General features: G+C 48.8%; 4 protein-coding genes across 4 annotated transcripts; 2 read left to right on the top strand and 2 right to left on the bottom strand.

The window, feature by feature from the left end:
- Positions 1-314: 314 nt before the first annotated feature.
- Positions 315-1,704, bottom strand: HO133_007760 (uncharacterized protein; the record flags this gene model as incomplete). The annotated part of the gene is made up of 6 exons (XM_037298630.1): positions 315-613; positions 672-736; positions 847-1,220; positions 1,292-1,359; positions 1,415-1,454; positions 1,534-1,704. 6 exons carry the CDS (start codon positions 1,702-1,704, stop codon positions 315-317), a joined length of 1,017 nt encoding a protein of 338 aa, XP_037155966.1.
- Positions 1,705-2,568: 864 nt separating this feature from the next.
- On the top strand, positions 2,569-4,663 carry HO133_007759 (uncharacterized protein; the record flags this gene model as incomplete). Its single annotated transcript, XM_037298629.1, has 5 exons — positions 2,569-2,828; positions 2,860-3,101; positions 3,161-3,486; positions 3,537-3,845; positions 3,902-4,663. 5 exons carry the CDS (start codon positions 2,569-2,571, stop codon positions 4,661-4,663), a joined length of 1,899 nt encoding a protein of 632 aa, XP_037155965.1.
- A 2,179-nt stretch (positions 4,664-6,842) lies between these two features.
- Positions 6,843-8,159, top strand: HO133_007758 (uncharacterized protein; the record flags this gene model as incomplete). Its single annotated transcript, XM_037298628.1, has 3 exons — positions 6,843-6,902; positions 7,077-7,616; positions 7,905-8,159. The coding sequence occupies 3 exons, from the start codon at positions 6,843-6,845 to the stop codon at positions 8,157-8,159; spliced, it is 855 nt and encodes a 284-aa protein (XP_037155964.1).
- A 553-nt stretch (positions 8,160-8,712) lies between these two features.
- HO133_007757 (uncharacterized protein) lies at positions 8,713-15,961 on the bottom strand (the record flags this gene model as incomplete). The annotated part of the gene is made up of 9 exons (XM_037298627.1): positions 8,713-11,039; positions 11,092-11,529; positions 11,590-11,764; positions 11,820-12,236; positions 12,293-12,554; positions 13,367-14,323; positions 15,558-15,568; positions 15,630-15,715; positions 15,790-15,961. The coding sequence occupies 9 exons, from the start codon at positions 15,959-15,961 to the stop codon at positions 8,713-8,715; spliced, it is 4,845 nt and encodes a 1,614-aa protein (XP_037155963.1).
- Between the last annotated feature and the right edge of the window lie 1,163 nt (positions 15,962-17,124).

Here is a 17,124-nt window from a genome sequence, read left to right as displayed (position 1 = left end):
TCCGAAATCGGCAGCGCTGGCATGTGGATTACGAGAGCGAATGTAAAGTCCGTCAGCCTGCGTCCATCGCATCATATGGGATGGAACTGTGACGTTCGCCGACACATGTACGGAGCTTGGGATCCGAGAAGATTGCTTTACGGGTTCTCTCTGCGGTCTTGCCCTTTCTTTTCTCTGGTCAGCGTCACAATTGATACAAGTGTCTCTGGCAAGGCTTTACTATATGTCATACACCTCAAGTATACTATTACTACAACATAGTTGTATCCTCGCAATATCGACTTCATAATTGATCATGACATTCACATAGCCCTTCATCTACCCTCCGTTTCCCGTGTAGCACAAGCTAGTGGCTTGCTCTCGGTAGACCAGTCCGTCTGCGGATCAAGCTGAATCCACCGATCCTCCACATCCTGCCCTCTCCCAAATCTATTGTTCGAGCTTTGCGACAGCAGTCCTCGAGGTTTAAGATGGCCAGAGAGGGTGCCGGAAACCGTGTTTCTCACCTTGCGGAAGGAGTTGGCGAACAGGACGTAGGTGATTGGCAGGTTGGCGCTTAGTATACCGCCTAGTGGTTCGAACACGGACATGATTCCTAGGGGGACGCCGACCCCTAATGTGCGGTTAACATTTTGGGCTGATGAGTGTGGGGTGAGTTGGGATAGGCTTACAAGTGAAGTCGGTGGAGCCTTGCGCTACTACCACTGAAATTCGGACGGAGCTGATGATGCAGGTCCTGTATTGATGATGTCAGTGTGGTAGACTTGTGGGGAAAAAAGGTGGGACAACTGTAGGGGACCGAGAGGATATTGCCAGGGGTACAGGGAAAGACGAGGTGAAGCTCACCCTAGACCGATCAGGAAGACGCCGCAGAGACCAAGCCTTTGATGATTGGTAATATGCAGACGCCAGATGACCGGAATCGGAAGCAAGAAGATCCAAAGATCGGTAACCAGGTTCGAAATGTTGGTAAAGTAGCTAAAAGCAACCAAATTGAAGCATTTGCCGGGTATAGTAGGATTCCAGAATTTAGCGATGGGCCGGCATTCAAGAGCCAAAACAATGGTGATGGTCAGAACCCATAATGCGATGAAGGTTATGGTCGCTAGGACGATTTTTCGGAAGACGGGCGTCACAAACACGCGGTAGTAGAAAGTCAGGATTGAAAGTTTGATCATTCCTAGAGTTACGTTGTAGAAGTGGCTGAATATGTAGTTGCCCTGGAAATGTATCGATATCGGTCAGCTTTCTACAGCAAGATTGCTCGACTGCCGTGGTTGTTTCTTGGTACCACTTCAAAGGTTTCAAAATCGTGCGCGGAAACCTGATCAATATGTTTTCCAAAGCCATGAGGAGGTCCTGCCGCAGCAAGATTAGACATGAAATATAGGGTGAATTGTGAAAATCATCCAACCGTAAGCCAGGCCCACGCAACATTCGCTTACTGCGCAGATCTAAAGAGCGAGGTCAGGCTTCGATATTCAAAATTCACAAGGTCGGCGAGAAGACATCTAACATCGGGCGGCCACCAACCGTAGCAAAGACAATAAAAAAGTCGTCTATTGTAAATCTGTCGAGCCCGCCCTGGGCCTGGCGCTGCTTCGCGTAGATGCGCAAGCTGGTAGCAATGATTTCCAGCGGTATGGGAACAATGTAGCAAGCGATTACGGCGGCAACCCGTGAGCCCGTTTGATCAGAAGTCATAGTGAGGAGGCTCAAGAGCACAGAAATGCTGTAATTCGGTTGTCAGGATGAGAATGCAATTGAGTTATCTGCAGCCTGCGAGGCACATCCAGATAATTATTATTATGAACCGCAGAACCCCGCAGGGATTTCCAGCTGGAAACAAGCATGACGAGGATAGCTTCGATCACATCATCTCAGTCAATGCCAGGACGAAAAGGGTTACGGTTAGTCGGAGAGGTGCAGGCAATAGGACTGTCAGTAATATGTAATCGGCATCCTTCTAGAGTCATTATCCAATTACGCAGTCGCGACTTTGACGTGGGACGGGATGGCGGAAGAACGGTTGAAGAGAGTGGGGTGGGTCTGGTGGGTGGGAGTGGGTTTGGATTCGGGCGGATAATATGTTGTACACTAATAAAGTAAAGGACGTTGTTAATTACGGTAATTGGTCAATGAGTCGAAGTTTGGGGCCGTGGAAAAGGTAAATTGACTCACGCTATTCGCGCTGTCATCAAGAATACCATCCGAGTCCTGATTATATGTGCTCTTTGATGTTTCAGAAGCTGGATGGAGAAGTGAACTGCATGAGTTGAATTGATCAGCAGATCGGTTATGACGTCACAAGTGCCATCGCAACAGCCGCAAAAGTAGCCACCAGTCATAGTAGAGTAATCAGGTACCTTATTGCTCAGATATGTGAGTGGCTTTTGGTCGCATCGAATTGACCGATACTACAACCTTCCCATGTAACCTCGTGATAACATAGATTAGAGTCCTTGTCCCCCTCTCCCTCCCGTCTCCCCTGCAGTCCTGCAGTCCTGCAGTCCTACATTACTCACCATTCTACCCCATCAAATCACGATTGCTGACCTGCATCTGACCATGGAACTTACTCGCCTTTGGTGCAGAGTTTGCGTGCTGCTTACTAGCATCGTCGCCACATCTGCCACGCCTAACACACCTACCACGCCTGCCACGCGGTATATCCTGCCCCTTTACAATAGTGATAGGCGGTCTGCTTCTGTTGCTGCTCCAATTGTCGACCTTGGCTATGATCGTTACCAAGGATACTACGACTCCGAATTTGGGCTCAATGTATTCAAAGGGTGCGCTGCGACTGCTAAGAGTTTGCCTTCGACAATGTGAGAAAGTCAATTGACGCAAGTTTCGCAGCATCCGATACGCTGCTCCTCCGATTGGCAAGCTACGATGGCAGGCACCTCAGACCCCAGCTCCGTCAGAGAATAACACCATCACCCAAGCCGTAGTCCAACCGCCACTTTGTCCACAATCCGGCGCCGCGCAAACCCCTGCAATATATGGCTTCAATTCGGGACCAGGTGATGAAGACTGCTTGTTCCTCAATGTTTATGCACCCCCGCATGCGAAGAACCTGCCAGTCATCTTTTGGATCCGTATGCTGACTCGCCCGATCCTCGTCCCAAGCTCTAGCCAAAAGCTAATGTTCCTTTAGATGGAGGCGGTTACGGTCTCTTTGGGGCAGTGTACGATCCTAGCCAGCTGATTAACACAAACGACAATGGTTTCATTTCAGTCATCATCCAATATAGGCTTGGCGCATTTGGTTTCCTATCGTCCGAAGATGTCAAACAAAATGGCCAAGTCAATGCTGGTCTTTTGGATCAACACTTTGCTCTTCGATGGGTCCAAAATCATATTAAAAAGTTCGGCGGAGATCCCAGGAAGGTTACTCTTGCTGGTGAGTCTGCTGGTGCTGGTTCTGTCATGCTACAAGCAATGGCGTACGGGGGCAAGCAGAATGTTACGCTTTTTGACAACGTAAGATTGCATCTGCTCAATAAGCAGTACTCGGTTAACTCGTTCCAAAGCTTATAGCCGCAAGTGTGTATTTGGCAAAGCAGTATCACTACAATGATCAGGTTCCAACCCAGTATTACGAGGCGTTTGCCAAAGCTGCCGGTTGCACTGCTGGCTCAAATACCACCGAGTCCTCTGTCTTCAACTGTTTAGTGAGCGCGAACACGGCCGTGCTACAAAACGCTAGTGCTACTGTGTCGCAGTCTGGAGAGTTTGGGACTTTCGCTTTCTTACCCGTCACGGACGGTAACTTCGTCCAAGCGGCGCCATCACAGCAGTTACTTGAGAAAGCAGTGAGCGGAAAACGTCTCCTTATTGGGGTGTGTGCTATAATTGCCAGATTCTCAGCCGACCTACCTTCTGACAAGATTCTTAGAATAATGCGAATGAAGGTGCTCCGCTGACCCCTTCAACAATTCTTACCGCGGACGACTTCCTAAATTATGTCAATACCACATTGCCCTCCCTTACCGCAGCCGATAAATCACGCCTTCTGCAGATTTATCAATTTGACAGTGCCAACACTGACCTTTCAGCACCACTGTTCGATACCCTTGGCAACAGCGGACCTACGGCTCTGAACCAATCCGAGTTCGCCACAGGTCAAAAACAACGCGCATTCAATCTCAACAGCGAGGTCACATTTACCTGTCCTGGTTACTGGTTCGCAGAAGCGTTCTCAGGTGCCGGAAGAGAGAGCTGGAAATACCAGTATTCCGTCACTCCAGCGTACCATGGCGCTGACCTGACCGCATATTTTTCAGTTAACGCAACGACACCAACCCTAGATTTTATTTATGCGTTCCAGAAATTATGGGGCAATTTCATTATGAACAACAGTCCGGTGATTCCGATCATCGAAGCCAGCGGGAACGCTACAAACGCAACAGTGCCTCGAGGCCATGGCAGTGACTTGCACTGGCCAACGTACTCGAACACGTCGAATATCCAGATGAACCTCAACACGACGGGCGGGATGGTGCAGAGCGTCTTGGTGACGCCTAGCTATTCGTATGACCTTCGTTTGGACCCGGGCGTTAGCAACGACTTTCGACTGGTCAACGCTGACACCTGGGAGGGCGGTAGAGGTTCACGATGTCAGTTTTGGAGAGAGGTCGCGCCCCGGGTGCCGCAATAGGCGAAGACCGAGAAGTAACGTGAAGAAATGTAGGAAATTGAATGAGTTCACATTGAGAATGTAAACAATTTGCAACTCAGGAGGCCTAGCCTCAGACGCACGAAAAGAGGGCGGCGCTCGCCCAATCTGTTAACGCACGAGAACCTGGTGCAGCACTTGACCCTGCAATGGCACTTGCCTTGCCATTATAGGCATGAACAGCAGTACGGGAGGAACGAAACAAGCATTGAGTCTTTCGGGCCGGTGGGGGATTTTTCGGTTGGGACTCGATCATCTATCTCATCGGACACTGCGGCAATCGTGCAGTGTCCCGTCCGGACTGAAGTCTAGAAGACTGTGTGTATGTATGTATGTATGCAGCCTGCCTGGTCCTTCTTTCTATCCTATCATGCATGCAGAGGCTCCAACCGAAATATCGTCCGTGTTCCTGCGTGACGCTGCCTCGGCTTGGGTCACGTTTCAAACCCGCCTTCCAAGAAGAGCTCCTGTCTATCGGCCTGCGCTCCGATCCTCGAAGGAGCATCGATGACAGGGTTTCTTTGCGACACGCTAAAGTCCGATGGTTGGCCAGTCTACTTTTGTTTGCATCAGCGTCCATGGTTGTGGGTAAGCCGGTCGGTTACGGTGTGTGCCGCCACTTCCCATCTATTGGCCCTTGCTGTAGAGGTGCGTTCAATACTTACCCTGTTCTTTCACTCGATTGGACAGTACACTTCTGTTCAGCGCGTAGAATGAGACTAGGAGCCATATAAGACGCGGGATGTGATGTTGGATGATCAACGACTAAGCCTTAGCTTCCGAGGCTTCAGACGCCACTGCTGCTAAAGCCGCTTCCCGCGCTTTCGCCTTGGACTCGGAAGTCTAAAGTATCCTCTCTCGTCTCTCTATGGTCAGTCTTCTTTTGCTCGCCTTGGCGTCTCACCCACCGCTTCATACGTATCACTCTACCTACCCTTTCAATATTGCACCTCCATCCCCTTTTACCATGGCTTGTTCAATGTGGCCAGATCAATGGACACGTGTCCGAGGACCCTGCTCTCCCAGCCTCAGGGCCATATGCAAATATGCGGATATTCCTATTTTCTTTCTCATACTCAACAGCCTTCGCCTTATATTTCACGAGCTCAATCATATCAACCTCGACCTAGTCGTTGTTCACTATGGATCTGGTGGATCCACAATGTCTTCCCCTTTCGCTTCTTGGTGTCCCATTCGATCGGAAATGGGAGCTTCTCAAACCTACCATCGAGCGTCTGTACATTCATGAAAACTGGAGCCTATCCGACGTCATCAAAGCTATCAAAGGTCAGTACGCATTCGACGCAGCGTGAGTCTCACCTGCATACACCCTTTGCTGATCGCGCCTTTAGAGCCGAATGTTTGATTCCTCTCTTCTGTATCTAGTGAGTCCCAGTATAAATATTAGGTAACCAAGAAGTGGAAGTTGAAGAAGAATGACTCGATTTCGGAGAAGGCCGCGTTGTTTCATGTCATCTAAACAAGGGTATAGCTGGGCGCATCGTCCGCTATCACACGCGGAGGGCAAAAATTTGACACCAAGAACCTCCGGAGATATGTCAGGACTGAGAGAAGAAGGGCGATCATACTACAACCAGACGCAGGCGGAGCGGTCGGAGATGTTAGCTCCTTCTCTGGACATATCACTCAGAGTGGTAATAATATGTAAAGGCTCTTGAGCCCAGCAGCAGCTTCTGACCCACTCATTGTTGGCCAGCTTTATGAATTGGAATATGTCTTACGGTACTATGAGATCTTCAGCAGCCAGAGCTGCGGATCACGTCTTATCACTCAGTGACGTTGTAGTCACTGCTCCACAGTTCCCGCATGGAGCGCCGTCTCCCATGGCTGTGGCTGTCACAGAAATGACTGCTATTGGTACAGCGCGGCTCTTCGTACAAGGAAGACACATGGAGCTGCTTAGATCAATGGAAGAACTATAGAGGGTGTGAGTAATCTATCCAGTACTGGTGCCGGCGCTCCTGACCGCATGTATAGCACCATGTCGACTTGGATGTATTAGTATTGGCTCTTCGCCTTTAAAACAGCAAAGCACTGGCCCCGGGGTCCTCAAGATTGGACTGCTGATATTCCTGGCTTCAATGACTACCGTCAACGAGAATCTATCTTAATTTCTTCGCCGGACACACCGGGAGTGAGTATGGGTACTACAGCATCCCAGCCGGCTCCGAGAGAGGACGAGACCATTGATGCCACCCTGGTAAGCTCCGTAAGGATGCTGTCGTCTCTTTGTCGGTGGAGCATTCACTACGATTACTACGGCTTGCCAATCTCTTCCCCACCACGTTCCCCACCACGTTTCCCAACAGAGAATCTCAACCTCAACGACGAGAAAAGTTGGCCAACGTGGCCTGGCTCTTGTGAGTCCAAACAGTTCACTGATAAGCTCAGTGATAACATCGAAAGCAACGATTTTAGCAACCTCAGCCTCGATGGTTCGCCGATAGCAGTGGATCTTATGGCCAGAGCGCCACGAGACTCACCTAAAGAGCTTCTCAAAGAGGCTCTTGGCTTCAGCATCATGAGTCGAAATGTGAACTTAGTAATTGACCTCCTTGAAGAAATTGGGGAGAACGTTGACATCACCGGGCTCTACCCGCTTCACCTCGCCGGCAGATACCTAGACGGGTCAAAGACATGCTGCAATGTTCTCGACGCTCTCGATCATCCGCGCTCTCTCCGCAAAATCTATGTCAATGACCTGGGCCATCCAGTTCTAGATCAACTCATGATTACCATACTCAAAGCTCACACGTCTTGCTTGCCCAGTGTAGTTGACGTCATTTTCAAGAAAGACAAACGTTTTGAGGGAGAAGACGTGGATATCTGCGGTCGATGGAACGCTGACTCTGACTGCGTTCGCACGCTTTTAGCAAACGGTCCTTCGGGCATACCATTTCAATGGAAGTACATGGTCTGTCACACCTCGGTTCAGACCAGTTGTCATTGCTTAGGAACCGTCTTCGGGCACGGGCCTCGCTGGAGGCCAGACATCAACGTACCAAGTGTGCTGTTACTGAGACGTTGCTCGCATTGTGGACTTAAGCTGCAGCTTTTACCCCTACATACCTTGATTTTGGTTGGACTTCATCTTTCTCGCTCTGGTTGCAAAAACGAAATTCGTTTTGGCATCCTCGCCTGTCTGCTCTGCCTCTTGAGTTATGGAGCAAATCCCCTGCTAAAGGCAAATGTCTCTGTGCAGGCTCTTCTGGGCAATGAAGATGTTGACGAATGCAGCCACGAGGAAATGGACCCTGTTGAGCTCGCGATGAAGGTGCCGGCTAGCTCGAGTTCGATGTGGTCTAGGGAGCTGAGTACAGGTTGGCAGGTCCTCACTATTGTTCTCAGGCACTCACAAGCAGAATGGAAAGCCAGACCTTCTAGGCGACGGTCCAACTCAAACGAAAGGGAGGATGAGCATGAGTTCAGTACCTTCATTGAGTACGGCGAAGACTAGATGAGCGCAGGTGAAGAAGCAAGTCGTGAACCCCACCTGCCCTACTGTCCTGACAGTCCTGACCACGAGAAATTTTTTGGCGGGAACAAAGTTCTCGCATCCCTTCAGGCCGCTGTACGAACAGACTTACTAACCTACGAACGTCTGGAGGAGGGAGATGAATGGGATTTCACAGAACTTCAATATGCGTACCCTAAATGAGGGTCTCATCGGTAGGGGCAAGGTTGACATTCCACTCGTGCAAAAGGGTATGATGAAAGCATTCTGCGGTTGCGGCAATTTCCCAGAAGCTTGCCCCGCATGCCCGATTGAGGAGAATGTGGCCGCTTACTCCTTCCCAAAATTGGAGGATTAGAATCGGTCTACTTTTCTTAGAAGTCCAGATCTGCGTTTCGAATCGTGGTACTATGGATAGATGACTACTGGGCTCGCGACCGGAACTGCCTCAGATGCTGCTTTGTGAAACAAGAAATAGTATAGATCCTGTTAGACAAGCCTTTGTAGTATGATGCGGTCCACATTGATCTACGGGCCAACCATCTGAGGGTGCCCATTACATCGTATTTCTCCGTCTGCCTTTATAGTGAGGAGACAATTTGCTAGATAATGGCAGCTTCCTCGCCATTACTCCTGTTATCCTTGGCCGCAACCGTTCGTTCCCATCTCCCTCGTCGCGTCGCTCCCCACCGCCGCTCCCCTCTCCTTCGTCTCCCCACTCAAATGTTCGCTCGGCTTCTTTGTATTTGCCTTGCCTCCTCAATGTGTTCGCCAGATTCACCATACTCAACAACGTATCAGGATGCTCTTTGCCGGATACCTTTTCTCTCAGCATCAATGCCTGTCGGCCCATCCGCTCGGCCTCGTCGTATTTACCTCGCCTCATCAACAGGTACACCAGATTCTTCATACCCAACAACGCATCAGGATGCTCTTTGCCTGATACCTTTTCTCTCAGCATCAATACCTGTCGATATAACCGCTCGGCCTCGTCGTATTTGCGTTGCCCCATCAACGAGCATGCCACATTCTCCATACTCAACAACGTGTCAGGATGCTCTTTGCCGTTTACCGTGTCTCCCATCATCAATGCCTGTCGGCCCATCCGCTCGGCCTCTTCGTATTTGTTTTGGTACATTAAAAGCACGGCCAAATTGTTCATGCTCTCCAATGTTTCAGGATGTTCATTACCCAATACAATGTTTTGCATCATCAATGTCTGTCGACCCACCCGCTCGGCCTCGTCGTAACTTTCTTGGAGAATCAATAATCTCACTAGGTTACTCATAGTAGTCAATGTATTAGGATGTTCTTTGCCGAGTACGATTTCCCTCGTCATCAATACCGATCGATCAATTTGTTCGGCTTCATCGTACTTCTCTTGGTTCCGCAATACAACCGCAAGGTTGGTCATAGTTCGTAATGTAAGAGGATGTTCTTTGCCCAATACCGTTCCTTGCGTCAGCAATGTCGAGCGGAAAAGTTCTTCGGCCTCCTCATATTTCTTTCGATTGCCCAGTATGTCGGCCAACATGCTTATGCTTGACAAGGTATCAGGATGCTGACTTCCCAACTCCGTTTCTCGTAACTTTATTGTTTGTCGACATAGTGATTCTGCTTCTTCAAGTTTGCGCCGTTCACTCAATAACGATGCCAGGTCGTGCATACTTATCAAGGTATCAACATGATTCTCCCCCAGTACCTTCTTCCTCAGCCTCAAGGTTTGTCGGTGTATTGAGTCAGCCTCTTCGTACTTGCCATTAATTTTCAAGGTCATCGCTAGATTGCTCATGCGCACTAGCGTCAAAGGATGCTCTTCGCTTACTTTACTCTTAAGAGTCTCTACCAAACGGCGAAATAGGGATTCAGTTGTACGATATCGCCCTTGATGCGCATAGAAACTTGCAAACCAGCTTGCCGCTTTGCGATTTGCAACATTACAACCAAGTCTGTCTTGCGGCTCCAAGATTTCTTCATCGTTTGACAAGGACACATCCATGTGCGTTATCAGCGCTGTCCTTTCCTCCAAACTAGTCGAGCGAATCCCGTATGCCTTCGCACAGCATGCTAAGACCTCGATCGCTTCCTGCGTATACTTTTGGCGCTCCTTTCCTTTCAATCGGAGCTGCAACCAGTCTCGGATAAGCGGATGCAAGGAAAAACTTGCTCCCTGCTGGCCTGTTCCTGGGGAGACGCTTTGCAGCAGAGACAGTTCGGCCGACTTGTCGACAATGTCCCAGTATCGATCAGAATCCCACGTACCATGAGTTCCACCGCCGGAAGACAGCATGCCCGACTTCTCGTCCTCCTCGTCCCCCTCGTCCCCATCGGCCAGGCTGAATTTCTGTATCCATTCTACTTTACCGCCATATCTTTCGTGATAGTAGCGGAAAAGAGACTCAGTGATTGAAGTAGGAGCGAAAAAAGCAGACAATGTCAGGAAATGTGCCTCAACTTTCTTCCACGGCTCGTCTCCTGACCCTAGTTGCTGAAAGGACATTTCCCATGTAGTGAAGGCGCTGATAGGTTCCGTTTGTCCTTGACTCTGCATCTTCCGATACTCCCAAAGAATTTTCGGGGTATAGGAGAGAATTCGACGTCGCTCGGCCTCGTACGTGGTCAGGAAATCTCCTAATCGATCTAGCGGCATCCTTTTGTACTTGATGTACGCGGCTGCCTGATCGATAGCAAGAGCGAGTTGACCCAGGCGGTTGACGATTCTCAACGCCGCGTCGTGGTGTGCTTGTTGTATGTCATTAACGTCGTACCCACGCAGTAAAAGCCTTACGCCCTCGTCCGCCGCCATCGGTGGGATTTCAAGAAGCGTGCCGAGTCGACTGAGATCTCGATTACGGCTGGTAAAAAGGACATGACCGTGCCCCTCTAGCCTTGAGGTCAGCAACGCCTCGACCATCAACAACGGAAAACCGCCTACTGGTTGGAATGAATTGCCTGATTGCAGGGAGTCGCTCAGGCTCATCGTAGTTATCAAACACCAATAACCACGCTTCACTCCACTGTTCTAGACGTTCTCTGACCACCTTGATCAAAGCGGCGCTATCATCTGTCCCGTGTAATGATCCTCCCGGCAGTTCGGCCGCAATCGTAGCGTATGATTGCGTGACCGTCATCTCAGAATTGGCGTTGATCCAGAAGACACCACGGTACGTTTCTCGCCACCTTCGACAGTACTCCAACGCAATCTGGCTTTTACCCTGCCCTCCAAGGGCGTGGAGGATCAAACATGGCGGTGGTCCTGTTTGGTCGCGGGAGAAATGCGACCAAATTTGGTCAAGCAGACTATCACGGCCAATAAAATCCTTGACTCGTTCTCGAGATACTAAAAAGTACTTGTCCTGATTAGACGCCGTCCCTTTTTGCAGATTTGCAGTCAGCCAAAAGCAATCAGACAACTCGCTTTATTTCCACTGACCTTTTCGATGGCTTCGAAAGATTTCGGGCGCTGCTGCCGCTATTCTGCACAGGTTCGAGGACACAGACATGTAGTTCCCGTCCTGTGGACTTGCGAACTTGTTCAACTTCAAATGGTCCGAATCCAAGACGATGGAATAGAATCCGGACAACACCGCCGACGTCTCTTCAACAACCTTGCTGTCGTTAGTGATTGTTCTGATGCCTAGAAAGCCAATCTATTATTCTCACCACGGATGACGTTTGTCTCTGAAGCCACGGTCCGGTCTTGATCACCCGCGACAAATAGTTCGTCGGATGATTCTCGTAGAAGCATATGACAGCTGTCTTCGCCAGGTCAATGCTGATCATGATTTTCTTGAATTCAGAGATTAGGTCGAATATTTTCATCGACTTCTCATCCACCTCTTCCATCAGTCCGGTCTCACCATAGTCGATTAAACGGGCCAGATTTGCCAGGATCGAGCCCCACTTTTGAGACTTTGATCCCTGGTGAGGGGTTCCAAGAAGGACGACGCCGCCAATAAGCTTAATGAGATACTCATACCTACCCCCCGCAGAGTTTGCTTGGACTACCGCTTGCTCGATCACCAGTCCACCGAAGGAATGGCCAATAAAGATGAGTGGTCGATCTGACACAGTGCCACTCTGCAGTCACGATTAGTAAGTATCGCATAGAAGAGTCCTTCATGGATATGACTTACCTTGCCTCTGCCATTGTGGACATCATCCAGCAACCTCCCTGCGAGACCTTCCAGTCGGTTCCTGCTCAGCTGCGGTCCAAGCCACGCAGACTGATAGTTGAAACAGAAGATGCGAGCACTGATACTGGGTTCAAAATCACGGAATGTCTGCGGTAGCAGATCCGTGAGCCATCGCACATCTTTATCGGGTCCCGCAGTCGTATTTTTATGCCGCACCCAAGCGTGGTCAGGATTCGCGCCAAGACCATGAACGGCGATAATGCTGGATTACACGCATCAGCAAGACAAGCGCTACCGCCTAACGTGAAGAGGCACCAACTCCACAACAACTCCCCCCTGTCTAGCTTCGCTAGTGTGATCACTAAGAAGGTGCAAGCCCCATGGCTGCAAGCAGAGTCAGTATACTGTTGCTGTGCCATGTCGCTCATCTACTGCACTCACCATTTGGACAATAGGCTTATCGTGGGAAGTCGATTGCGAGTCCGCCATTGCGATCTGCTCAGCCAGCCTTGTCAACTTCGCTTACCTGATCACTTACTCATTATGACATACTTACTGGGATCTACGATAGATCAAGCCTTAAGAAGCCTTTAGAAAGCGTGAACTCCCTCCATCGATTTGCGAGACAACATGGAGGATGTATTACTGCATCAATGAGCTGTCATCTACCCCGCTTTCCAGCTGAGCCAGCTCTGCGTAATGCTAACTACTCTGGGACTAGGTCGAAATTGTGGGATGCCAGCCTCGTCAGCATATTGACAGCTCAGGGTTGGACTCGGACTCGGACATGTCTAGCCGAGCGACGAAAAATGGGCATCATTCCGGGCAGAGGCGCAGACTCTGATGAGTTGGCCACCTACACCTAGTGCTTTGCCACTTCCCACGGGCATTATCCTATATATCCCAGAGCTACGCCGTGACCCCTTTTCCTTTCCTTCGCTGTGGCACAGCAATGAGTTTTCTCACCCTATCCAATGCGCTATTCTCCCGTAACTGTAGCAGGATACCTAGTGATTGTAAGGTCGAAGTGTCACATTATTGAAAACGGTCGGAAAGCCTTGTCGCGTGGCATACCGTTTCTCGACCGCATAGTTGAGGTTGAAGATGATGAGCATCAGAAGCACAGCAAGTACACCAAACAGAATTCCCAACGGCGCCATTATAGAGAAGACCGTGAAGCCATAAGATGCTCGATTGAACAAGGTACTGGTTTGTAGCTCGGTCGTGCTGAGACCGACTTGCATGGCTGTCAGAACAATTGTGATGTAGACGATAACTGTCAGGACCCAAGCAAAATTTTGTTCTATAAAGCTTGAATAGGTATGATAGCCATAGAAGTGACCCCTAACGAACGTCTCAAAGTTTCTGGTATTACGGCAAAGACGGTAGATCAGGTTGACTCGTCCGAGACGAAGTTCGCCGTATAGATATCGAGGACTAATACCCTGGAACGTATCAGATACGATGTTTGGAAAGACAGCCGTGCTGAAAGAGATCCAATGCTCCCAGGTAAGATCGTTGCTGACTAGGTTGTTGCGTTGGGCAATCACCAAATCACTCTTTTGGCGAATCAGCCAGAGGTAGGACAACAGAAAGCCTTTGGCATTTTCGGAGAGACACCAATCTTTCAGTAGGGTCCCTTCCCAAATATCGTAGCTCAGCAGATAGTCTGGCAAGGGTTTGAGGTAGAGACGCTCATCTTGCCATAGCAAGTGCAGGTCTGCTCGTTCCGTGATGATTATCTTCCGATCGATCATAAGCTGATGGTGCAGTGGTCGTGCGCATTGAGGGAGCCCAGCAAACCAGAGATGCTTGTGGACCTTGTTCAGACCGTCGACATCCAGATCGCCTCTCAGATATCTCCGCAGATCCTCTTCCTTCATAGGGTTGATTAGACTTAGCATGTGATCCCGACCTTGATGAACCGCAGGCAGGACCAATCTCCCAAGACTACCGCTGCCTAGCTGGCCGGATCCAGAGGGTGACGATGTGGTAGCCGATGAGGTCGCTGTGGTAGAAAAGAGCTCGTGCCTTTGTTCAAATGGAACCGGCACCATAGTTGCATGTTCTTCGCTCATCCGAGGAAAGGCGACGACAGAGAGGATACTTAGACACAGCAACTTCTCCCCACAGTATTGATTGAGGGAATGCTTGATTGATTGCTCATATGAGCTCAACTTGGCAGAACAAGGCTGCACAAGATAAGTTCGTGAGCGCGCGACGACGTCGCCGTGGATAAGCGCGCGTAAGCGGCCGCGACGTAGCCTTCTATTTAAGGTCTCACTAGTAGTACAAGCGATATTAAGCGACCGAATGATTGATTGTGACGAGCTAGCTGCTGATTTTGGTTCCCGAATGATGGGTGTCCTACTATTCACGCTACATGTATTGGAGAAGACTCTCTTTCTGATGTCCTCGGCACAGGGACTGCAGATCAGTCTCAAGCAGCTCACGCTGGCTGGTTTTCCCGAGTCGCTATTGGGATAGACAGTACCCTGTGCAGAGAAGGCTTCATCACCACGGTCTGTGCGAAAATCTTCGACTTAATGTTACTGGTCTGGAGGGAAAACTTGCCCTGGGACTTTAAGGGTTACTAAATTGCCTTATCGGCTGTGGGATCAAAGGCTGTAGAGTCTAGTGTCAGGTATCGTTGTAGGATTTCATACTCTCTACGCAGTGGGAAGATATGAAGCTTCTCTGCATACGCGACATGACCAACCCAGCCTTCTCCACCTCCCTAACACTTTCGCCAAGCTATCGTTCAGGAATGAACGCCCCCGCCTTGGGAAGCACAGATTTATCGCTGTGATACACGTTTTCGTTGTGCGAGATCACGGCGCCAGCGGCGATGAATGTGTCGCCTACCGTAGCTCCTACAGCACTCTCACAGAGAAAGAGGCCACCGAGGGATACTTACCTACGAATGCTAGAGCATATTCGCCATCCACATCAATGGGATCGCAATCTAGCGGATAATCTAAAATCCACGTATGAAACGCTGCGCAATCGCAGTCGGCTTAAAAGTGGCTGAGGATTGGTACAATGGCTTCAGGTAAGAAGATGGTGCAGTCAAGGTTCATATTGAAGGGGCTGTAAAAGTCTCGTCGGATTCGCTAGGGTTTATGCTTTAGAGAAAGTGTTCTGGACAGATGGTGGATGCAGGACATGATGATGAGTGGGTATTCATGAGACGAGGAGACAGGTGGAATTTTTCTATGAACCCCAACTCTATATGGCTAAGTTTCAAGGTGACGCGCAAAGCAACGCCTCGCCGAGCTGTGAAAGCAGTCAGTACACACCACGTTACACCATGCTTGCTCCAACAGACATGACTCACGGCATCGATATCACAGCACTGAGCCTCGAGTCCCAGAGAGGCGCAGAGGCTTACAAAATCCGCGACACTAGTAGTGTTCATGGGAGCTATAATTACAAATCAATCAGCTACCTCCTTTTGGGAAAAGGTATAGAGCTGGAGAAAGACAGGGGCAACGTACGGGCGTCGCACTGTAGATCAGCAATACCGAGCACATCGAGGGCGCAGCATTGAGGCTCGCTCTCGAGGCCGGAACAGAGTGTTGCTCGCTTGGTTTCGCTTGTGGAGGCGGGGACCGCAACGGTGATAGAAGCGCCCAAGAGGGCGGTGGTGATGATGGTAGGGAAGTACATGGTGCGTAGTCGAGGTCTATTGTCACTGGTTCAGTGTTTGTGGAGGTCTGGTATGTGAGTTGGAAGCGGACCGAATGAAATTTATGGAAATCTCGTGGTGTGTAACAGGCGTTGGCTCAGGGTACGGAGCAACTCGGCTTCGGATTATCGGCGAGTCAGTGTCGTAAAGAAGGTATTTCCCATTTCGCAGAAGCCTAGATGAAACGCATCTCTCGGAAAGAGACAGAAGCCAATCACTATTGTATGTTCCAGTACTACCAGGAGTCAAATCCAACACGGTAAAGTGATCCGCTCGGGCACGACGGAATGCTCTCCAGTGAACCAGACAGAAAGAAAGAGACTATAGCAAAAGGTCTTTGCATGGACTTCATCCAATAGGGTACCAATCCACTCGCAACAGTGGGACTGTGGGTTAGTGGGTCCATTATGAGGCCATAGCGTTGGTGGCTGTTTGATTAGCCGTTCTGTTGGTGCCCTTATTAATACCCCTATTAGTACCCCGGCAAGGGGTTAGGGATAGGTGTCTAGTACGAGCTATATAGCCACCTGTTTTGTATCTATCAACGGCTCTTTATTTAATTTCATCTCTTTTAGAGCTATATTATTTTTCTTCTTCTTTTTATAGTTAAATTTATATAAATTAATCTTTAACTATTATAAGTACTATTTAACTATTATAAATATATTTTATACTCTTATATATTTCGTAATAGCCTTCGCCGCTGCTATTAGATTTAAAAAAGCAGTTAAATATATTACCTCCGTCTTTAAGATTATTAAAAAGATCTTTAACGTAGTTAATAAGATTAATAAGATTCTTAAGACTAAAAAGGCTTCTAAGGTTATTAAGGCCAAAATATCTTCCCCTCGCGAGAATATTCTTATATATAATATATTATTGAGTATTATAAGCTCGAATTAGATAAATAAAATACTCTTATTTATTATTAAAGTAGATCTTTAAGAATTAATAATCTAACTATCTAAGATTTAAGAGAAGCGAAATAATCGCTATTCTTATAAGAGTAGAGTTTATAAATTATATTATTACTATTATCGCTATAGCCGTAATTATTATTATCGTTATTTAAATATATTAAATTTAAATTTATTTAACTCTAAATCGAATTAAGAGAAAAGAAGAGAGGTCTTCTTTCGTTATA

Source organism: Letharia lupina (genome assembly GCF_014066315.1).
Source record: "Letharia lupina isolate WasteWater1 chromosome Unknown contig_4, whole genome shotgun sequence".
Lineage (NCBI taxonomy): Eukaryota > Fungi > Ascomycota > Lecanoromycetes > Lecanorales > Parmeliaceae > Letharia > Letharia lupina.
The sequence above is the reverse complement of the archived record's forward strand: the minus strand, read 5'-3'. Positions and strand labels throughout refer to the sequence as shown.